General features: G+C 38.5%; 1 protein-coding gene across 3 annotated transcripts in view; it reads right to left on the bottom strand.

The window, feature by feature from the left end:
* cacnb2b (calcium voltage-gated channel auxiliary subunit beta 2b) overlaps positions 1–24,577 on the bottom strand; it is a 48,634-nt gene that overhangs the window by 9,913 nt on the left and 14,144 nt on the right. For 2 of the 3 annotated variants that reach the window (XM_088085706.1, XM_088085707.1), the window contains exons 2-7: positions 8,128–8,193; positions 4,642–4,764; positions 3,735–3,874; positions 2,407–2,468; positions 2,294–2,319; positions 435–515 (exon numbers count right to left, since the gene is read on the bottom strand). In XM_088085706.1, the coding sequence (XP_087941832.1) occupies positions 435–515; positions 2,294–2,319; positions 2,407–2,468; positions 3,735–3,874; positions 4,642–4,764; positions 8,128–8,193 (498 nt within the window). Of the gene's footprint in view, positions 1–434; positions 516–2,293; positions 2,320–2,406; positions 2,469–3,734; positions 3,875–4,641; positions 4,765–8,127; positions 8,194–23,531; positions 24,062–24,577 lie in introns of those variants that run through there. The other variant, XM_042498426.2, reaches the window with a different exon arrangement.

Here is a 24,577-nt window from a genome sequence, read left to right as displayed (position 1 = left end):
GAAGAGGGCAATGAGCAATTTAACAAGAAATTGCCCAAAAATTAGCAAGAAATTAAGTAAAACGTTACCAGACAATACCAGAAAATTGTTTTTAAAAAAAAAACATTAAAAAAAACTTATGGAAGTGCTAAAAAAATTAATATATACATCCTTTCTGGACATTTTTACACTGTTTTTGATGACATTTTATGATCCTCCCCAGCTAATTTTCAGATAATTTCCTTGTCACCTTATAGTAATTATTTTGCAGCTTGCCAGATTTTTCTTGCCAAGTTGCTCAATATGTTTTTCCTGTGTTTTTGAAAGAAATCAAAACAATTTTCTCTGGTTTCAGAGGTTGAAACGCTGATAAAAACAAAAAGGCATCTGTATGCAGCACAAGAAAACTAATGTCGATCCAGATGTCGAAGGGTTAAAGAGTGAGGTGGACTCACCTCTAAGCCCTTCAGTGATGGTCCCATCAGAACCACAGGACGCATTGTAGGCACTACATCATACATAGCCACCTGCTCCCCCTGCAGCCACAAAAAAGCACAAATTCAATCCAGCACAGTCCAAAACACAATGTTTTAAAATAACTTCCAGGCAGAAAACCCCCACGACACGCACATAAAATGAAACAGCCCTGAGGAAACGCTGCATCAACAGGTTTGTTTTTAAAAAGCCTGCCTAAAAAAAATCTAAATCAGTTCAAGTGTAAGCTATATTTAAAATATTTTCAGCACTCTAATTTGCTGTAATACAGTCCTTTCTGATCTAAAACCCACTGGCCTCCACTGTCAAAAACAGTCATTTTAGAGGACGGGAGGTCTTCTGCTGCTTCAGTCAGTAAGTGTGGAGGTAAAGCGGAGTAAGTATTCCACATATAACATGCACTTAGCCTACACTAATAATGATTTTTAATGCAGGCAAAAATACGTTTTGCTGCGGGCCCTGTCCACAGCAGGTCACTGTTTAGCTTCTGTGTCGGTATGGTTGGTTTATTAGAGACGATAGCAAAGAGCCACAGTACATAAAATAAGTACAGCAGGAACGTCACATTAGGGTATAAGATTTCTAAGATTTTTATGGTATCGTATCATGTATTGTTATTTCACAATATGACGGTATAGTATTAAACAATTATTACTTTTTTTCAGTTACATTAACACTTAAAAGAATGTAAGCAGAACGGGTTTGTTTTGTTTGAAAAAAGCTATATTACTACAACCGAAACCTTTTTTAAAAATACACATATGTGTAAAATGTCTCATTGCATGCATTTTTTCATTACCAGTATTATAATCATTCATTTTCACACCATGCTATACCTTGAAACCAGAATACCGCTAAAACCCGTCAGATAGGTCAAACACAGTGTTCTTTAAATGTCAAATAAACAGGTTTGCCGACTGCTCATAACTTAGCAATTTAAACTGATTGCCATAAGTGTTGGCGTGACGTTGTGGTGATTTAGTTTTTTGGAAATGCTGCTGATGCACGTTTCTTGTGGTGTAATCATAAATTGCTCTTTATTTATGATTTATGATTAGCAGAGTAACTATCACCACGTGGCTGAACGCCTCTGTGCACCAGACAAATTTCTATAACGGTTTACACTCCATGTCGATGAAAACATGGATGCTTCACACACATCTTTACCCCGGTAGAACAGAAGATCGACACAGTCACGACAGTTTTAAGATTACTGTCATCAACCAAATATCTCCCCATCTGTTTCTGACTTATGACGTTGAGTGATGGCCAGAAAAGTGTTTTTTTCAGATCATTATGATACCACAGTGAAGTTGACCTTTGACCTTCTGGATACAGAATGCCATCACTTTTTTATTATCCTATTAGACATTTATGTGAAATTCTGTCATAATTAGTGAATGAATTCCTGAGTTATGTCCAAAAACATGTTTTGTTGAGCAAAAGTGACCTTGAACTTTGACCTCTAAATTTTAATTAGTTTATTCTTCAGTCCAAAGTGAACGTTTGTCAGATTTGAGGAAACGGCCTGAAGGTGGTCTGTATGGAGTACACAAGAGTGGGACAGATGATAGGTCACAGTGACCTTTGACCACCAAAATCTAATCGGTTCATTTTTGGGTAGATTTGAAGAAATTCCCTCAAGGCTTTTCTGCGACATTGTGTTCACATGAGGAGGACAGATGGACAAAGTTCTTTAAAGCATTTTCCACAGACTGATGTGTAAAATACCTGTGTGTGTTGGTGAAGAGGACTGTCTACATGATGAGAAACCATGGCTTAAAATAGATGTCAAAAGAACAAACGTTGGGTCACTTACCGGTTTCTTTTTCACCTGCTGATTGGCTGTTCATGAAGAAGAAAAAGAGAGTTATGGTGTTAACTCATGAATCATCAATTGTGTTTTTCACACAATTCAGCACAGACACTGACCTTGTGATGGAGGAGTGTATTTCTTTGAGTTCATATCTTGAGCTACTTGAGCCGCTGCTTTGCTGAAATGAGAAAAAAGTCCTCAATTAGCTCAAATCTTTCCAAATAAAGACCGAGACAAACAGGTCCTTCTTCTCCAGAGTCCAAATCTCATTGTGCCAGTCTGGGTGAAAATAGAGCACTGTGTATCTATGCAATAACATAATGTGTGCCCACAGACTGAACAGTATATCTACTTATATAAGACACAGCTATATAAAGCTTAGAGGGTAAATCCCTTGAAGTGATTCAGCACACACAGTTTGCCACCGAAGCCAAATTCCTAAGATCCTCTAGATGAGTTTCTTTCAGTCTAACTGGGTCAAGTCAAAATCTTTCAGTCTGTAGTGGATCTTCCTGCCTGCCAGGCTGATTAGAGTAAAAACAACCTACTGACCGCCCAAAAGGGAAACGAATAGAAACCAATGGTTGTCTGAAAGCTATGGGAAATGTATTTTAAGAATAAATCTTCAAATGAAAGCATTGGAAACTCATCACCAGCTATTTAAGTATGTGAAATTTGTAGTAAATCACTGGTATGATCTTATTAAATCTTATTAAAATCTCTGTTAAGGATTTTCTATTGATTGTCCTTGACCTCTCTTTTAATGTTCAGCTTTCATGTTTTTTGCTTTCAAGACCCGATTACCAGCCGGGCTGCAGGACCACTGTGTGCCAGTTGGATGGAGGTAACTGCAGTGTTTTTGCACTGTGAAAAGGGAAAACCTAGATATTCACAACGTTTGTTATGAAATTGTTTCTTCATGCAAAATAAATTTGGGGTTTAAAATTCAATCAAACTTTTTTAGGGGTTTAGTAAACATGGGTCATTTTTTTAGGACAAGTTGTGTATAAAGAAAGTTTAGACAACAAAAGTCGGGCCTGTAGTGACGGAGCATATCTGTGTGCATTGTATGTTTTGGGTACTTTTGTTCATTAATGTGTGGAGTCTGGGAGAAAAGGGGCCCTCAGCTCATTTTTGTCTCAGTGCAGCCTTGTGGTTTGATCAGTCCAACCTTGCTTATATCTACAAAACAATTCCTGCTGTGAACCTTTACCACCTCTCTGTTCAAAATATAGTTTGACTAATCTGTGGATGTTTTCAAAGAGCATCAGCTGAATCCTTAAAACGGCACATAATCCATGTTTTTGTTTGTATGTGTGCTGGTCCAATAAAGATTATTATTGGGATTACAAGATAAATCAGCACACTGCAGCATGAGCTTGTGTGCTCGTTTGTGACCCTGTTGTATCGAAGCTGGTGGAAAAGAGAAACATGCAGTACACACTTGGCTAAGGCCTTGGCAGCTTTCCTCGCCTGGACTTCTCTTCTGATGAGAATGGTTTCCAGATTGACTGGACTGGGGATGAAGCCCACCACACCATCCTCCTTCACCGGCCGGCCGATCCACCACTCATTGTTAAACTTCTGCTCATCAGAAAGAGAAAAAAAACTGGTAAATTTAAGTTTTGATTCACTCACATTTATTTTTTACTCTCGCAATGTTTACAGATTCAGAACCGGATTATAATCCAAAAGCACAAAAAAATATTGTAATGAAGGATTTCTGCTCTAAATGCACCCATAAATAATTTAGCTGTTTAATTTTGTTTGATTGGAATATTTTATTGTATGTTTTTTTCTGTCTATTCGAAATGACAAAAAATCTTAATGCAGAAATTTTCTATGAGCTAAAATGACAATAAATGGTGTTAACAGACCTTTTCATCAAAAATGTGATTTTTAATTCATGAACAGTTAACTCCAAACTATTTTTTAAAGGATGTTTTTTGAAAAATATAAGATACAAATGACTTTTTGGCATGTTAACATAATATAACATCTCATGTTAACTTTAAAAACGGTTTAAACGCAGTTCACGTAGTTTAACAATAACACTTATAGACCAAAGTAAACCTTGTGCTTCCTCCTTGCTTCTCCATTGGCTATGCTTGTTAAAAATGGTCCGATAGTGATCCAGTCAAATGAATCTGTGCATTTAGGTGAAGTCACATGACAGTAATCATAGATCTAGACATCCTAGAGAGGTTATGTTGATTAGTCGGAGGATCTGAATGGGTTGATAACATTCAACAATTGCAATATCACATTTTATGTGATTGTTACCTCCCACCCGTATGTGAATCAGTGTGTGTGTGTGTGTGTGTGTGTGTGTGTGTGTGTGTGTGTCTAACCTCTTTGACATGGAGGAAGTCTCTGGCCTCAAAGGTGACGGCCTGGCCCGGTACGGGGACGTTGTCGTCGTCTGCTGGCGTGTAAGAGAAGTTGCAACGTACTGCGAATGCCACAGGTTTGTACTGGGGACACAGGACAGGTGTTTACTTCTTACCATTGTATGTCAGAGTCATCTTTAATCTCTACATTTCACCCACAGTAACATTTTCACACAAAATAATTCACATTCCACTGAATTTCAACAGATAACAGACATTATAATGGATCCACTCATTGAAAACAATTTTTCTCATGAGGCCATTTCCACACAGAAACATAATACTTTAAACACTGTAATCTGCCCAAATGCAAAAATACAATGCAGAATTTTCATTAAAAAAAAACATGTATGGAGGCAGTAATCTCTCTCAATCATGACCTATGTTTGGGACGTTTATGGGCATGTACACCCACAGCGCTCAGGTGAGGTCGATGCTTCATAAAAAGCATCAGGCATCCAAGAGACACAGCTCCAAAAAACGCAAACATAGCAAGGCAAAATGCCAAACGAGAGTGAATCTGGGGTTCACTTTTACTTTCACTTTTGCTGGTGAGCCTGTTCACTAACAGTAAGTGGCGATCCTGCAGCGTGCACCTTTAACGAGAACATAAATGGTTTGTGGCTTTGTGTAGAGTTTAAATGTGCATAAACCTTTATTCTTTTAAAACATAATGATACCAACATGATTACACACTGTGGATATAATTTTGGTTAACATGCCTGGGAGCATATGTGCCGGGATGCATGCTGTGTGTGCGTGTGTGTGTGTGTGTGCGTGTGCGTGTGTGTGTGTGTGTGCGTGTGCGTGTGCATGTGCGTGTGTGTGTGTGTGTGTGTGTGCGTGTGGCAGGTATTGTTTGTGGGTCCTCGATAATACATGTGCTTTCTTAAAATATTTGGCATCATGCTTTCACAGAGTTCCAAAACAGTTCTGCAAGTTACTATTAACAGCTTGTATATCGTAGCATTTGATTTTATTAAAGGGCGATTAATAAATAATGCAGAACTGTTTAAGGCTGTATCTGGAAAAGATAGCAAAAGGACTACAGATTTTTTTTTAAATAGCCTCCATGCTAACTCTGGCATTTTTATACTTTATGTATTTATTAATTTGAACAGTCCCTTTTTAAATAAACTTAACCTAAACGTAGGTACTGTAGATATACAGAACCCAGCTGGAATCATTTATTTAAAAAACCTGGATTTAAAAAACCTTTTTAACCCGAAAAATAAAAGAATTGTGCCCTTGCTTAATTACTCTTACATTTTACCTGAATGCATCACTTTAAAACCCTTTTCCATGAAACGTAAAGTGTGTTGTAGAAAATATTTTGATTACATGTCATGCAATAATATGCAACGCCCTACAACTTATTTTGGTGTTGTACCCTTATTGTTTTACTCTTATTGGTAAAAATGAGAACATTGAAATGCCTAATGGCTGTCCTTGCAGGTTCTGGGACCAAAGGTTTTTGACTCCAGTTATCTCAGGCCATTAAAAACGACAGTTTCATGTAAACACATTAACATATTAGGTGTCTGGCTGCTAATATGTAAAGAGCCAAAGATATAAAACCTTATTTGTCCCATTTTACTTGACGTCTCAAAAAAACTAACTTCACCCTACTTGGATATTTACGATTTATCCTGTTTGCCTGTTAAATAATATTTTGTTATCGCTGACATCCTTTAAACATGCTAAAAGTACAACTTGTTTTACATTACGCTCCATTTTCTTGAATTAATTTCATATAAATGTATTTTAATGATATAAATATATTCAATTCAATTTAACAATTGTTGCTTTTTAACATTTTCTATCAATAACCTGATTTACCTTTACAGTGTCATTACTGTTACATATTTTAGTTAGCTGCTTCAGTATTAGAGTCCTGGTTCAGTGCATGCTGGCTTGCAGTCAGACTGTCGCTGCTTACTGGTTAACTTGAATTCAACACAGCCATCAGTATGTTTTTAGTGACACCTGTTCTTTTCCCGCTATGACAAATCAAAACGTCTGCTGTGAAACAGACCTGCTGCATCGGCCTCTCCGCTGCACATTTGCTACTGTTCTCGTCCTTCTGATTGAATGCCTGTTGGTGCTGTAATCCTATCAGAGTAAATGTCAGTGGCACACGGATCAAGCTGCTAATTACTCCACTTTGGGAAGATGAGGCTGTGGGAGAGGTTGCGGGGTCAGCAGGGGACAGGACGAGTGTGTTTGCCGCCTTAATTACGGAGCACCAGTGGGAGCACATTAAATCTGCGGGGGAGGATTTAATTCAATATTCAGTGGGACGTGTATCAGCAGGCGCTGCTTAAAAGGCAAACAGAGGGGAGGAGTTTGATATCAGCTGTAGTAATTTTATATAGTGACAAACTGTAATGCTCATTGTTATTATGACCACAAAAAATGTAGATAACCAACCATCTGTAAGTGTGGAAGCCACAATAGACAGTGAAGCTACTGCAGGAGGTTGCAATAGTTGAATCTGACTCAGTTTCAGATTGCTTTATAATTGGCAGAAATGGGACTTTTTTTCCCCCAAAATTCACTCCACCGGTATTTTCTCTGATAAAGTATGTGTGTTATATTGCATATGACAAAACATATTACATATCCTGGCTTAGAGAGCAACGTATTTCAACATAAAAACACAAAAAATATACAGATTATGCCCTGTAACTTTCTGAAATCGGCAATTTGAACATTCACAGTCCCTTCAAGCAACGATAAGCCAGTTGTGCAGGTGAGAAAGGAGCCAGAAGGCCCTTTAAGGCCAGTGAAACACCATAACTGTCTTCCAGGAGAGACCGTCTGAAAATGTGCTCCGCTTTCCCCATATCTAAATGATATTACGTTTTCTGTATACTGTGTTGCACTTTTTGTTCCTTTATGCTGCACATGCACAATCAAATTTGCAAATGTATTTGTTTCATGTGCAGCGTTTCTTTGATTCCTAAATATTGCCCATGTGTTGTTGAAGTGGTGAAGATCTTTATCTTCATCACTAACACATCATTACTCAACTAAAAAACATAGAAATCTGCATGCCAATTGTGGATGGATGCACTTGGTGTCTATATATATACACACATATATACATGAACATTTTTTTTCATTTTCATAACTTGGCCTGTTGAATTGTTTCGTTATAATCTGTTTTCTTTCTTTCTGTGTAAATGAACTGAATCAGCAATAATCAGTACCCCTCATTATTATCAGCCTCCAGAAACGGAGCACAGAAAGGGACGGCGAGGATGAAGACTGCAGTGACTCATTTTAATAGCTAAATATTGCTCCACTAATCCGACGTCCTGATGTCTGTGTTTCCTGTCTGTGATGTAATCATGTCCTTGAGAGCGGCCGCTCTGAAAAATGAGTCTGTAAGGGCCGCGGTGGGTCTGGTTGTGATGTTACCATGATGCAACAGTGAGAAAGTACCTTGGCCTTCTCCAGCTGCACCTGGGCGTTTCTTTCCTCGACGACGTCCGAGTCCTGACGCTCTCCCTGCGGAGGAGAAATAGAGAGCGAGTGATGACTATGAGTTCATCAATTAATCAATTATTCGCACTGATTTGATTTTTCAGTATTGCACTGTATTATAGACTTTCTGACACTGTGGACATTTTACTTTTGATTTTCAAAGAGCAAGAGACAGAAAGATAGATTATACAAACACATGCAAAAGAAATGCTTTGAAATCAAATACGTATAAATCACATCAGTCTCATACAGATAAATGGTGTCATGTTTGATTGATTCACGTTGGGATTAGGAACACTTGTTAATGTATTGATGATGTATTTATTGGGCCTCATTGGGATTAAAAATCCTTTTCCGGTGTCCTGACCAAGAGAGGCAGTGAGAACACAGAGATACAGACTAATAATATAAAACTAATGACACATAATACGTCACAAAGTCAGATATAAACTGGAATAAAATAACTAGCAACAATAATGTTTGCGTCTTCAAGACAGCCTACATACTATTGAAAATATTAATAAATTCCAGACTAATCTTTTTTAGTCCATAAAAACACTGAAATAACACAGAAAAGTAAACGTTTTAGGAAGTTATTTTAAAAATAATTGGAATTATTTCAAATAAGTCACTGTCACTTTTTCATTTTTTATATATTTTTAAAAATATTTTATGATTTCATATTCAGTTTTAGGACATTCTTATTATTATTGTTATTTTGCTGGGGTTTTTTTTTTAGTATGGCTGCCCATAATTTCATAGCGGATCAAGCTTCTGCAGACACTGGTGTTCTCGCTCTAAAACAGCCTTTATAAGTATTTTGTATTCAGTCTCATTATCTTCAGTTCTATACAGATGAGGCCTCTATATCTTAAAAATGTATTTATGCATGTATGGCAGATTCTGTTTTGGACTGATTCCACTTTGGATTTGTGAAGACCTCTAGCTCTCATGCAAATTATACTGTAGGATTCAAACACTGATTGAGTGCTTTACCGCTAAGCTATTGACCTCATAACATCTCCGAGACGTGCTTCTCATTTACTGTTCCTTCCCCGAGAACTCTCCTGCCTTTAATTGTCAGGAAGTGTTGCAGCAGATCCCTCTAGGGACGCTCAGGTTTATGTGCCATGTGTCCCTGCGATTAGATTGTCCCCTCAAAGACATGGTAATTAATGCCCTCTGTGTCATAGCCAGGAGGTGGCACAGCCCTCTGCGTCAGTCTGGCACTCAAGATACACTCTTGCATCCTAAAGTCACAAATCAGCTCCCTGGTTGTCGTCAGTCTGCTCAGTCTGATGCATTTTAACAACACCGTGATCCCGAGTCCTCTGTGATTTCCTCAAGTCAATAACGGAGGTATTTTGTGTATATTCAAGACATGGAAGTTTGATAAAGGCAAAAATATTTTACACAATATGTCATTTATTTACTCTTAAAAATGTTATGTTCACACTTTTACATGTACCCTGCTTTTTTTTTTTTTTTTAGATGTTTTTAATGCCACTTGGAATGAAATTTAAGACCACTTTTACAACAACCAAAATTGACATCAATTTCTTAGGGACAATTTAGCCCAAATTTTTATTGTAACATAAAATGTGACTTAAATTAAATTAAATTAAATGTGTTACCAATTATTTTAAAATTTTACAATGCATCTGGAAAAAAATCATGTAATAAATTTAAGACTTTTTAAAGATTTATTTAAGACATTTTAATGCCAATTCAGGCCTTATTTTTAGATTAATTAATTATAAACCCTTTAAGACTTTAAAGATCTGCGGGAATGCTGCAGAGTACAACAGATAATGTTAGTGATAGTGATAATGTTGGTGCAGCTGAGTCTTTTCAACTCTGTCTCCTAAAACTTATGTTCATGTAAAATTATTATACATTAGGAAATACATTTTGTAATGTAAAAATGAATTGTTTTCATTTATGTTGTGTAACTTTTACAACTTGCAACATTTTTTTCAAGTAACAGCTGGTTAGTGACTGTCTTGGGATCACAGTGAGGTTTGCATGGCTTGGTACCATCGTAACTCTACAGAGACCTATTAAAGCCTGCGTACAGATGGTATCTAGCAATCACTGCTGTAGCTGGATATGCATCGAAGTCCTCTGTTCAGAGAAACTGTTTTTGGAGAAAGTAGTTCCAGCAGTAAACTACCTCTAAAACCATAAAATTTTGTCCTTATATTTGGGTTTGTGTACAGATTAAACAAATGAGCGAAAACATGTTCACTGTTGAGGTCTAAAGGAACACGGACAACATTTAAATATCATGATATTTTCTGTCTAAATGCCTCAATATCAGTTTGGGATGTAACAATTAATTGATCAGTGGTCAACTAATAGTGCCCACTAATTTGCTAATCAGTAAAGTGATTTAATATTTTTATCAAGAAAGAGAATCAAAATTATTTTCATCATTTTCTGACATTTTATATTGAGAAAATAACTGATGGATACACTGACAATGAACACAATAGCTGCTGCCTTTATGTCAATATTGCGACGATATTGTCGATATTAAGACTGAGTGGATAGAGGCAAATAATAGACAAGCTAGAACAGAAAATGACATCACTTTACTGTGGTGCAGCCTTTAAAATGAGGAAAAGACAACACCAACAAGACATTAAAATCTATATATAATTCATATATTAATATTTAAAATCTAAGATGATATTTAGTCTCATATCAAAATACTGATGCAATATTGAGATATATTCCAGTTTTATATCTGACCTTGTCAAAAGATAACAGCTCTTAACACACAGCCGTAAGAGTGTCGTTGATTTTCTCATCCAACTCTTGGAAAAAAAGTGAAAGCAGTTGTCCACCATATTGTTTCTGGACGAGACGAAAAGCTGAAACAAACTCGCACGACAACCACCAGCAGGAGCGTTTATTGGTCTTGTGAGTCATACTGCATTATCATAGTCGTAGGTCTTTTTGTCTTGAGCAAAAGTAAAAGCAACAGTCCTTTTTATCTGTTTTTTTCTGTTCATACAGCACCAATTTTAAAAGTATTTGCCTCTCTCTACTGCATACTTTTGAGAAAAGACCATCTTTAAGTGTTTAGTAGCCTAAGCCTAACAACAGGTGGAACCGAGGGCATGAACCATGCGACCTTCTCCCAATAACTTCTGTGTCATTATGATTTTTATGCTTCCTAAACTGAAACAAAAGTTGCCAGCAAATGCCATTCAAGCAGTGATTAGGTTTACTCCACAACAAGCAAATTATTGAAATATTAAGGTTTTTTCTAGCAAAGAGAGTTTCACTTTTTATGTTCATTAAAGAGAGTCACAAGAATACCCGGTGTGATTATGAAAGTCAGTCCAGACTGAGTTCACTGTGCAAACCTCGGGCTCAACCAGCAGAGAACAACTTCCCTCTGGCTCTCCTTTACCCGTCACCCGCTCCTACCCTCTGCGTTATTCCAAACGAGTGCACACTGTGCTGCCTGACACTGGTGACTTTGACGATGACAGATTATGCAGCATGTCATTTCTATAGGCCAATAGTTATGATGGACCTATTTTCAAGTCCAAAAGACTCTGCTTTAATAGCTCCTATTATGAAATTACTGTAAGTGGGAAGACAGAGGGAGAGCTGGAGGAGGGGAGGAAGTTTTTTAGAGAGGGAGGTGAGAGAGAAAAGAAGAAGAGTGGAGTGAGGATACATGTTGAAGTAGATGGGCACATGGAGAGCGCAGACCTCCTACAAGGCCAATCATCCAGTCTTCTACAGTAAATAAATCTGTGCAACCACTGAATATATTTCCAAAAATATCAGAGTTATGTCAGAATATGGTTGTGCCTCATCATCTCAGCTGTGCATTTATTATGAACTTTTAAATTGGAAATATTTCGCATACATATGTGATAACCAGAAAACACTTAATTATTATGTAAATATATACAAAAATCAAATGCCTCAAATGAAGTAGTAATGATATGTTTGTATTTATGTTTCCATAGACACACCTTAGTTTGATAAAAAAGCATTGTTACAGTTGTAGCACTTCTACATGAAGCTCAACTACATGAGAATTATGCCATCCTTCTCTGATTTGCTTTGCTTTCGATACAATTTTAAAGTCTGAATGGGCTGACAGCGGCATTTACATAATATAGTAAACAAGCTAACGGCACTCATGACAGATAATAAATGTGCAATTACATGTTTAACCGACACTAGATATCAAACAAAAGCCAGCGACTGTATATTAAGCTGCTGTGAGCTGTAAATTCACCACCTCTAAGCAGATCTCTCCTCCTCTGTGCCAATGCTTGTACATCCGCTCCTCCATGTATCAAAGAGCAGCGTGAAAGTAAAGAACCCTCACTCCGCAGCAAAATCTGGGGACCAAAACTTCCCCATTAATACACCACACAGAAAAAAAACTGCTCGACTTGAAGCATTCTCAGTCGACTGAGAGGTCTTTGACTGATGATTCAAATCTCCGACTTTCAGGGGGCAGCCCTAATAACTAGTTCCGATGAATGTGGATTGTGATATGCAGTCATCTTGTGTCTAACAGGCGGCTTGTCAGTGCAGATAAAGCAAACTCGGTGACTTCTCCCTAAACACATCACGAATATTAGAAAATACTTGTAAAAAACATGTGAAAAGACTGGGAAATGTGTTGTACCGCATTGTGCAGTTAACTGTTTATCACCTTTCCTGTGTCTTGGATTCAGTGGCCTCTTTCTTGGCCCATGCTACACCCTTCCACCAAGTAGGTGACGTAATGTAAAATGTAATCTTGCTGAAAAACATAACCTCTTTGGTGGATGAAATGAAGACTGGAGAAAATGTAGTCACTGGAAATTCATCTGGGGAACATGAATGTCTGCACAAATTTAAATGGCAAACAATCACATAAATGGACAAACACTGCCATCCCTTAAGCCATGCAGCTAGTGGCAAAAGATTTAACTGCCAGCACTTTGTGTCTTCAAGCCACCAATTTCATGGACTTGAGCAAAGAGAAGGAAATCCATCCAGTATCAAAATACATCTAATTTGCTTTGATAAAGAAGAGTTCAGAATTGTCCAAAACAGGTATCAATATCAAGCATAACACAAGCAAAGAAAACAGAAGTGAGAGAGAACAGCCGGAAAAAAAAAATCAGAAACGCAGTGTACTGGCTACTAATATATTCAAAAAGCACTAGAGACACATTGGGTGAAAAATTTAAAAATTCTTGTGGCTCAATTACAAATCGCATTACAAAAGTGCCACTATAAATGTATTGAAATATGACAAGAAAAAAGGCCTCAAATAATACGACACAAGAAGGATGAGGACATGATGTAAGGTGGGACGGTGTTGGTAATTAACAGAGAGAATTAGCTGCACAGACGCAGGAGGATGCAGTATATAAGTCAGAGACAGAGAATTAAACATGGCGAGGAGGGAATAAGAGAGGAGGAGGAAGGAAATCTCCCCAGGGCAGAATTATGCCCAGGCATGGCTTTTTGTTTACCCATGGCTGGTGTAGACATCTGTTCGCACAGCACCCGCCTCTCCTGCAAGCCAATGTCACCCAGCCAACAGTACAAAACACCCCCGCTGAATTATTAAACAATGTTGAGCTCTACTGCAGGTGGCTAAGAAATGTCTACTGAAGAGCTGCAAAAAAAATTAGGGTATTTAATAAATTATAGGCCTTTTTTGTTCTGCATTAGTGTGAATCTAAAAAATATTAAACAAGGAAAATGTCGCAGATTGTGGTGCATCCACATCTTAAAAAAGATTATCCCTTAAATGTCTTTTAAAGGTGCAACTGATTTATTATATATAAAAATATGACTGTAGATAATATTTTAAAATGGGACAAAAAAATAGATGTAGTTTTATTTCTTTTAAATATAATTTTGTTTTTTTTTTATTTTACTCTCTTATTTTACCTAAACATTGTACATGTACTGCTTTAATGGAGCTGAATCAATTCATTGATTGATTCAATCAATCAACCCAAAATATTTAGTAGGGTTGCACTGATTGTGAAATTCAGAGCCAAGACAGATATCAACATTTGTTTTTTATGGTGTTAATTCATTTTTTGTTAACTATGGTGTTGTTCATGTTATTCCCTTCTGTGCCTCGGAAAGATGTAAAAAATGTAAAAATGCCAAACATGCAAAAAAGCAAAACATTATCAGATTCTAGCTTTCAAATGTGAGAATTTCATGCTTTTTTGTGATATATTTCAATTAAATGCAACTTTTAGACTGATAGTTGGAGAAGAAAAACAAGCACATGGAATACATTAGCAGTTAGCATGGGACTTTTTCATCATCTTATGTTTTATAGACATAATATATCATGAAGACTGCATAATATTTGACACTAAAATAATCATTAGTTGCAGCCTCACTTAAATTTTACAGAGCTCTTTTTGTGATATTAAAAACAAGGGCTTTGATATAAATCACAGAACAGCTAATTGAGTTATCATAGTATTAAACTGTGCAGTATTTCCTGTTTCTTATATATTTCTTATTTACTATTTCTTGCCCAATCTTTAAAAAATATCCAATATGGTTCCACTAATTTTCTAATTCAGCCTTTCATTCAAACTCTCTACCCACCTCTTCATTCATCCCTCCATCTTTTCCTCTCCCTCTCTCTCCCCCGTCCCTCCCAGTTGGAGAGCCATCCCAGCCCATTAACGTGATTACGTGGCTTCGAGGGTGGGCAAAAGAAGGTGGAGGACAAGGATGATGGGAGGGTGGGTGAACAAGTAAAGCCACGTTCTCTCGCCTGCTACCTGAAGGTGACTCCCTTCCCGCTCAAAAGCGTTTACACAGCTCTTTCTGCACCCGCCAGGGGAGTACATTAGGAAAGGAGCGTCTGATTGGGGAGATGGACTCCATCCCTAAAGTGAAATAATCAGAGCCATCGAGTCACCAGGAGCCAGCTGGCTGGCCCGGAGCACTGCGATTCCCCAGAGGACAAACTGAACTCCGGACCGGGTCTTAAAGAAATGCTGAGATGCAGCTTGTGTTTACAGTAGAGACATGTCAAGCACTTCATCCTCATACATCATATTTACCTTTTTATTGTTTGATTAGTTTGAGCAACTGAGAAAATGTATCTTTTCATGCTTAAGTAAACTCACACACAACAATCTTAGGGTATTCACTTTGTCCCCAAATTCTCTACCTTGGCATGATGACAGGTTATTTATTAAGGTCTAATGAAATAAGCTACACACAGCAATTGTTTCAAAGCTCTGCGTCACTTGTCTCGTGCAAAATGGGCCTTAAGAAAGAGAACATTGCTGAGTGCAAAAATACGACAAAGTTAGCCCTGAGTTGGCCCTGACGGTCAAGACAAAATGAAATTTCACAAAACACAGCCAAAGTTTCAGAAAATACAACATTTCACAAAACATGATTACATTGTAGTGTTTTGTGAAATGTCATTAGCCAGTATTAGTGCCCATGGCATCTGTCATTACATCTGTGAAGGCACCATCAATTCTGGAAGGTACATACAGGTTTTGGAGCAACATATGCTGCCACCCAGATCATGTATTTTACAGGGATGTCCCTGCTCATTCCAGCAAGACAATGAGGCACGTTGTGCACGTTTTACAACAGCGTGACTTAGTGGTAAAAGAGTACAGGTACTAGACTGCCCAGCCTCAAGTCCAGACCTGTTCCTTTGAAAGTAAATGTTGCCTTATGAAGCGCAAAATACAACAACAGAGGCTCCAGACTGTTGAGCATTAGGTCAAATATCAAGCAAGAATGGGAAAAAAATCAACTTCCAAAACTTTAACAGTAAGCATCCTCAGTTCCCAAACGCTTACTGAGTGTTGTTAAGAGAGTGAAGGGTGATGTAACACAGTGCTAAACACGCTCTTGTCCCAAATTGTTGGTAATGTGTTCCAGGCATTAAATATCAAATTAAGAACGAGCGTATTGCTTATTTAAAAAACAAAAAATTAAGCAAGAATATTAAATATCTTGTCTTTGGACTGTCTTCAATTAGATACAGATCGAAAACAATCAGCAAATCATTGCATTCTGTTTTTATTGACGTTTTACGCAGCGTCCCAACTTTTTTGGAATTGGGATGGTTTATTACATTTCTGCCAATGTATCCATTTAAGCCTGCACACTGGACATTTAATGTGGCCCTTGTATCCCATCAGTTGGAGCTTTTAAGGTCATTTAATATCAACTGGAAAGCTGTGGAAAATCTCTTACAAGGGTAGAAAGAAGAAATATCTTTGATGGAAAACCAACCAAGTAACTGACCCTGGACTGACATCAGATTTTTGTTTATTTATATATATATATATATATATATATATATATATATATATATATATATATATATATATATACTGTATTTGAAATGGTCTATCAATTTGCTCATCGCATTCTTCCTGTTTTTCAAAGCGTTCCAGAGTCCATCTTCTGTCTTCTCCACTTGATAATATCCATGAGTAGTAATCATCCACTGCAGCAGATAGTATACCCCAATATCACTGAAAATACTATTCCTACTGCTCTTCCCCTCAACAAATGGGGAAAGGTTTCCATGGCAACCATTAAGAGAAATATGCCACCTAAGCATAAATGACTCCCACTGATGAAAGCACTTAACCCCTTTGTAACTTGTAATGTGTCCATACATCCACGACATCCTCGCAGACTGATTAAAGGTGCTAACAGTAATTGAACAGCACATTAAAATCAATGGAAAATCCACAAAGGAGCTATTGAAGTGACAGTTAGACCTCCCATTGACAATTTCAGTATAACTAAGTCAACTTGGCAGCATTCATCACTGCACTTCACTGCTACTGTACTTCGCACAGTCAAAGACATCAAACATCTAACGGTGAGGCGTCATTCAGGCTGGCTACATGCCAGAACATAATGTGAGCATCAAGAGTCCACACAGAAGCAGCTCTAGTGAAACATGTGAGCCTGCCTGCTTTTGCAGGCTCTGTTATTCTGATTGTGTGTGTGTGTGTATGTGTGTGTGTCAATCTGCCACATCCCTGCAGCTTCCTGCTCCTTACTGGCAGCTCCCCAGGTGCTGTCGTTATCTGTGTCTAATTTGTCGCTACACAAAGACAACTAGGGTTAAGAGTTTCCACACCTCGACACAGCAGCTCCAGTCTGAGCAGATCTGAGATGCTTTCAGCCCTGTGGCAGCTGTGTATCTCAGGACCTAAAATGAAGTGATTACTTGGTAAAAAAGAACAAGTTCGGGGCGGCCTTTAGCTCACCTGATAGAGTGTGCGGCCCATATGCTGAGGCCTTTGCAGCAGCCCGGGTTTGATTGCGGCCTGTGGCCCTTTGCTGCGTGTCATTCACCCTCTCTCTCCCACATTTCCTGTCATTCTACAGCTGTCCTATCAATAAAGGGAAAAATTCCCAAAAAATAATCTTAAAAAACAATGAGTTTGGTAGTAGGGGTCAACAAATAATCTGCCTGGCTGATTATCGTGGATGATATTTGGCATTTTGCAGATTATCTGTAACAGGATTTTATTTTAATGATCACCGATAAAATTAATGAAATAAAAAGTGCAAAGTAAGTGTCAGCATGGGAGGAACTTTTACTTTGTAAAACCTCAGGGAACTTATTTTATTTATTCATTTTTATTTAAATTTATTAAATTTATTTAAAATGCTGCCTTGCCGTTCTTAAAAGGTGCAATCGTGGAAAGGGGGACAGAGTTTTCTTGCTTTTAAACTGGCAACAGAACTAGTAACAGTGCCGAATTGAGATTTATGTGTAGCAATCAAATCAAACGTATTTTAAACCAACAAGAAGTTCAGCTGCTAAATTGGTTAAAACTATATATCAGTCAGTCATTCAATCAAAATCAAACCACAAATCTGGTAAAAAAATGACTGAGTGCTACTTCAGTTATTCAACATATTACTTCTGATATACTGTGTTTCAAACACTGTGACATGTCAACTCTGTGTATCTCATCTGTCTATGCAGAGTTTGCACCAGTTGTTGTGGGTTAGTTGCTGCTTACAAGTGTAAATTTTGCATAAATGCACCCAAAGACCATCAACTCCAACTGCTAATCTCTTTCATTTCTAAAACTGTGGATGCAAAAATAACTTCTCCCATTCACAAATGAATTGGAGAGTAACCTGTGGTTTGATAGTGTGAACATGGAAACCATTTTTCATGAAAAAACATCAAAACTGTAATATGTTCACTCATATCTCAGGATATTCTAGTTGATCTGCTGAGAAAAAAACCTACATTAAATTAATGAGCTTCATTAAAACTTTGCTGGTGAGCACGAGCGAAAAGAGTTGTGCATCAAAAACAGAGCAAAACACTGCCTGCACCCCAAAACACCATTTACTACAGTTCATTGTAAAACTGTGGCGCAGGTCGCTAATCTAATTGTGACTAATTTCCTGTCGTCCCTTCAATGAGCTGCTGGCTCTGAGCCCAGGTGTTCACAAATTCCTAATTTTTGCCCATAAATATTTTCTTGTATTGGCTCTTTCTGCTACCGAAGGACAGTGAAATTGCATCTGATAACCCAAATCTTGGTGCAATTTAGCTGCTGCTCATTTACTCTGATATGTTATTCCGTACACTGGGATGATTTCTCTGCGACTTCATTTCTTCTTCATTAGCATGCAGTGTGTGTTCAGTTTTCTCCGAGCCCCGTCTAATCAGCTGCTCTGCATCATCTGTCTGAAGGAGACTGGCTCCATGCCCTCCGCCTGATGCTACCATAGAGCAGATATGGCCTGCTCCGCTGGCACCGCCACCTTTACTTTGGCATGAATCTCCGTCTGTGGAGTTAAAGGCTGCATCACAGCCCTTTAGATCCCCAATTATAGATCAAGAGTGGCAGCAGATCTGTGCTGCACTAAAAGTAATTTATGTCTATACAGTTTGTTAATATGGGTTTGATCATTATTACTGATGTCGCCAGTATGAAGAGTTTAAAATTGGGAACTCCTTCAATTCAATTCACTACTTCCACAGTTTGCTGTCCCAGTTACACTGATACACCTGTCAAGCTTTCCATTTCCCTATACATGCACATATGCAGTTTTCCATAACTGTTGCAAAGTTACCACTCTTAATTATTAGCAAATGTTTAAAAAAATTACCATGTTAAAAACATACAGTAATTAGCCAGTAAATAAAACACCTTATCCTGGGCAGAGACACAAACTACAGTTGAATCATTATCAAATACCAACTAGTTAGAGCATAAGCACCATAAGCTATTGCCTAGTTATCGGTATAATTCTGAGCCAGCACATCTGGAATATATGTGTAATGTCAAGATATGTACATGTATTACCTTCTTTTAAGCATTATGGAAAAACTTGGATATCAACAGGTTTTTGAATATGTTCAGATATTTCAGCAGCAACCTTTTCAAGAAGGTGGTTAGAGTGATAAAAGAGGGAGGCTGTAGGGTGTCCAACACATTCATGCTCAGTGGCGGGCTGTCGCACTTAAAACATCTTCCACCACAAATAGATTTTCTAGCTTTGGAGCTGAATCAATACACTGCACACAGCTCTACAATGAAATTTAAACTGTAAGTTGTAAGCGTGTGCAGAAGACTCTGGGACTGGCTGAATTTGTGTTACTTGTTGCAGCTGCACATCATGAAATCCTTGTGAGACTAATTAGCTACTTAGCTGGGCATACTATCATTTGACGCTTACATTGTTGTACTTTGTTTAGTTCTCTAATTTTTGGCAGAAAGAAAGAAAAAACCTCTCTACAGTCTTTCACATACAGGTTGTTGCTTTTGACTACTGCCCCATGCATACCACTTCATGTGTAGAAATGGCACATAAATTTAGACACTAATAGTCGATTTCGTTTTAATCAATTTCTGAATTTAAAAGTTATGATAGTTGATCCATTTTTTGACATAATATATGATTTTTATGTCATTTTGCTAATGACTATACACATATTGCTACAGAGAAAATCTGCACACTTGAAGGAACATCAAGATTTGCCTCGAAGAAAATCACAGCATCGAAGACTAAATTGGAAAAAATCATTACAGCATTACAGGGGGGGGCAATGTGTATTTGGGCTCCTCTCCCCCCCTCCCTCTCTCTCTCTCCCTCTCTTTTTCTCTCTGGGTCATGATTGTCTCTGAGTAAAGAGATTAAGATAGCATGCGTCAATCCAGGATTTAGAGCGAGAGAGAGACAAATGCAACCTCCTCACAGACAGCCAACACTGCTGCTCGGGCTGCGTGTGCTAAGGCTCCCTGACAGTCATCAGATAGAGATACAATAGCTGCATTAATATTATCTATACAACCTAATTCCTGGCTGGCTCAGCTCCTGTAACAGATACATTTCATCTATAGTTCATAGATGGCACATCTCTCTGCTCGTCTGCATTGCACAGCAGTGTGATGCAACATGATTACTGTTGGTATAAGAAGGGGTGTGCGTGTGAGGGGATTATAAAAAAAAATACGATTTTTGCCAGCCGTTCCTGTTATGATCACTCCTCACTTCTTGCACTGAGGCAAATATTGGACCACCACTGTCATCTCTGTCACTCTTCTGCAACTGAAAATTTTGTCAGTTTCAACACAAAAACAATAGATAAATAAAATGAAATAACACTATCCTACAGTTGGAAACAATCCTAATCCCAAAGAAACAGGTCTGCCCAGTATTATTCGCCTCATTGCTCCACTTCCTGGCTGGAAGGAAAGCAGGTATCTGGAGGTAATGCCCCAGTCACACCTACTAAGAGGCTTTTCCTATTCTAGGTAACAAGTAGTCGGCCATCACTAACCAGCACACTGTGATGCAAGACAGTAGGCCATCCAGAAATTTATGAAGCTGCCTCAAGCTCCACTTTAACACCAAATTAGTTCTGATTTTTGAACCAGTTCATTTCAGGACTCTTGGGACCTTGGTACCATCTAGCAAACCAGCCCATGTTTCCACCAGTTTCAATCAGAAACATTGTAATCAAGGATGCATCGTCAACGGAGGTCGTTGCACAAGGCACAAAGTAAACAGTGCAAAATGGTGGATCACATTGATTGCCTGCAAACGTTTGTTTTGTTATTAGTTATTTGTTTTTATCCAAAAACAAGCATGGGTTCTCATTTAACATCTCTATTGATGCCTTCTCCATCCTCTCTGTCCAACCTGTAAAATATGACAGACTCACTGATGTCGTCATGGTTCGTAGCTCTGCTTCCGAAAAGCTGTTATTTTTTGGTTCCAGCTGGGAGCCAACTTAAATATTCTGAACCATTTAGTTTGGGTTGAAATGGCCAGAATGGTTAAAATTAGGCGCCTAAAGAGGAAGTGAACCCGCTCTGTGTTGGTGGAAAAGGGTTACGAGTGTCTCTCGTGTGTTCTCATTACATTTGAGTCACAGAGCTCAGCATCTGTTTTAATTAATACCCACAGATCTTTGAAAAAGCCAGAATGTTGTATAACGTTTATCGTTATTCTGAAAGTATTTCAAGAATCAGACAGACTATTTATTTAACTAGCACAGGGACTCTGTTCTGTTAATTCAGGTTGTGCACACTGTGCATTTTAAACAGTAATATATTTATTATCACTAATATATTCTTTTCACAAAAACCACATGGTTTTTACTCTGCACTTTAATACCCGTTCAATGGCTCCTTTATTCTTGAGCTGTTGGAAACCTGAATTTCCCTTTGGGAGTTACAAATTACTATCTACCTATCTATCTAGAATTGTTAAAGAGTTTCTTTGTGAAATCCATAAGTTGTTGGGATACGGTTCTCAATGCAAATTCGCAAATCCTAGGACTCTTCCTATGATTGGCTTGTATTTTGTTGCCTTCATTGGTTAAATTGGTTAGGTTTAGGCAAAAGATGTGGGATTGGTTAGAGTAAGAGTGTCAGGGTGAGTCAATCAGAGGCAGAGTAAGGCGGGCCATTTGTTCACTATCCATTAGAAAGGCAAATTTACAATATGAAGACTTCATTAACAATGCTAAACAATGGTAAAAACGTTGACGGAGTTAAGGGTGCTAAACAGGCAAGAACCGGAGGCTGGGCACTCCTTTTCTGCATCGCCACTGTCCCAATATCAGCTGCAACCATCGAATGAGTGCAGTGTAACGCCATGGCGATGAGCTAGCCATTGGAAAATACACATGCACAACATGAACACTTGGCTGGAACAGCTTACCACAACAAACCCAGATAACAACACACACACAGGGAGCATGACCTCATTCTCTGCTCAGGAGACCATTACTTCATGATATTGCATTGAAAAGCCTGGAATAAAAAGTTAAGTTTTTTTGCACTATATTATTTCTAAGTAATTTGAGTCCCTGTGCTTGGATTTGTCTCTAAATACAGTGACCATTTTTGCTGCTAAAGCACCAATTCACACTGTACGTACAACATGCCATATTTTTCCCCAAGAAAGGGAAATCGGGGGTCCCAAAACAAAAAGACAGAAATGAAAAGGGAAAGAAAGCAAGACAAGGTTACTTTGTGAAAAAAAAAATCCAAAAGGTGCGTGAGAGAGACATGCATCAAGAAAGAAGGACAGGGGGCCCACAGACTCCTTAGGGCCCAGAATTTAGTACTAAACCTCACTAAATGCATGTTAAATAACCCAAGCTAAAGAGCAAAAAGCATCAGTACACTCAGGTCTGTGTAAAAACCTTTCTAATAAACATGTTTCGGTCAGAAACCTTCTCTAAGGCGTGAACAAGTATAAGTGAAGTATCACTAAAAGAAATTAGTTAGTAATTAACTAGTCTCTGCATGTGGCTGAAATATTGACATTTGAACTGTAGGTAATTATAATTATGAATAAAATGATGAGAATGATGTAAAAAGCTATGAGAAAATGACTTAAATATTGCACCAAGGTAAAAAATATATATCTCAAAACATAAGACAGTGTGTACACTGATAGCTTGAGGAGAAGGAGGACCTCGACTACACCTACTGTTGCTTTACAATATAAAACTGATAACAGAAATATTTGCACAATTCCACTTCCACTGAGTTTACAGCAAATGAAACACGGGGGCAAGAAGACATTTAATCCATCTGATCTTCGCAGGCCATTGGTTATGCAACTCTCCCTGAAGCCCGCACTTCAAACTAGACACATGACATGATACATGCATGTGGATCTGCATCTCTCCCTGCCCCTGCACATTGTGGCTTGTTTTAGTGAGTGCAATGATGTAGAAAGGCCTCACACAAGGATTAACGCCCAGTGCAACAGATGGTGCATTCTCCTACCCTTCCTGTTCAGCGCGCGCGCAAATGCACACGCAAACACAAACACGAAAAACACAAGAAAACTGCATATTTTACCTTTTTCTTGGGTGGCATGCTGGTTAAAGTGCTCCACTAGCGTTATCCAGCAGTTTCAGTGTCCTGATCTGATTACCGTTCAAATGGCTCCAGTGAATGAGGCATGGACAAGCATGCCATGAGACTACCTCTGACACAGGTGGACGAATCCGCTGTCAAATGCAGCAAAAACGCAGTTCTTTAAACGCCGCTTTGTGCGTAAAGGTGAAATATTTCCCAAGAAGAAACCGCGACGCCGCCGAAGAAGAGTTGCGTGAGGGGTTTCACTTAAGTCTGTATTGTGAGTTGAGTGTAGTTACCCTCTCCTGAGTCCTCGGGGTATTAAAGGCTTATTTCTCGGAGCGGCATCTGTTGCGCCGCACATCGCTCCCTCTGACCTCCAGCACCGAGCGAACCAAGAAGGCGTCCGACCCGTCCGCGCTGTCCACGCGCGTTAAATAAACCAAAGTGAGGAGTGTCTCATTTATGTCGTTGACCACAGTTGGCTCCCTCCGCCGTGTGATGCCTGATTAGTGTGTGTCTGTGTGTGTCTGTGTGTGTGTGTCCAAACAACTTCCTGCGGTTTGGCTGCACAAATGGGAGTATTATAATGGCCTGCCTCCAAAATAGAAAGATGAAATTAAAAAGCTCGCACGACATAATTCCTTTGTGCTCTCGATTTACAGACTACAGACAGACCATCCCGAGAGCACAACAGTGATACTCTTTCACCACACTTGTTTCAATGTCATTATGTCACTACTTTAAAACTCACTTGCCAAGTGTTCAGCCACACACACACACACACAAGCTCTGCACATTACTGATTTGCTTCTTGTGTCCTCAAGTTACACTCAGATTGTGAGGAACCGTCTTCAGTGGAGCATCCTACACATGTAGCCACGTGTAAATACAGTAGCCTACTGTATGTGTTATAAAAAAGGCATTGCTTTCCAACCTGTGGGCTGGGACATCCCCAAGAGATATATGTCTATGTATTTCTCTCTTAGATATACTTTCACCTCTCTGAGTCGACACAAATCCTTCATATAAAACAATCTGAAAAA

The sequence above is a fragment of the Plectropomus leopardus genome, chromosome 12, assembly GCF_026936395.1.
Source record: "Plectropomus leopardus strain MGB_pleo_1.0 chromosome 12, ASM2693639v1, whole genome shotgun sequence".
In the NCBI taxonomy this organism is placed as follows: domain Eukaryota; kingdom Metazoa; phylum Chordata; class Actinopteri; order Perciformes; family Serranidae; genus Plectropomus; species Plectropomus leopardus.
This window is presented reverse-complemented; position numbering and strand designations above follow the sequence as displayed.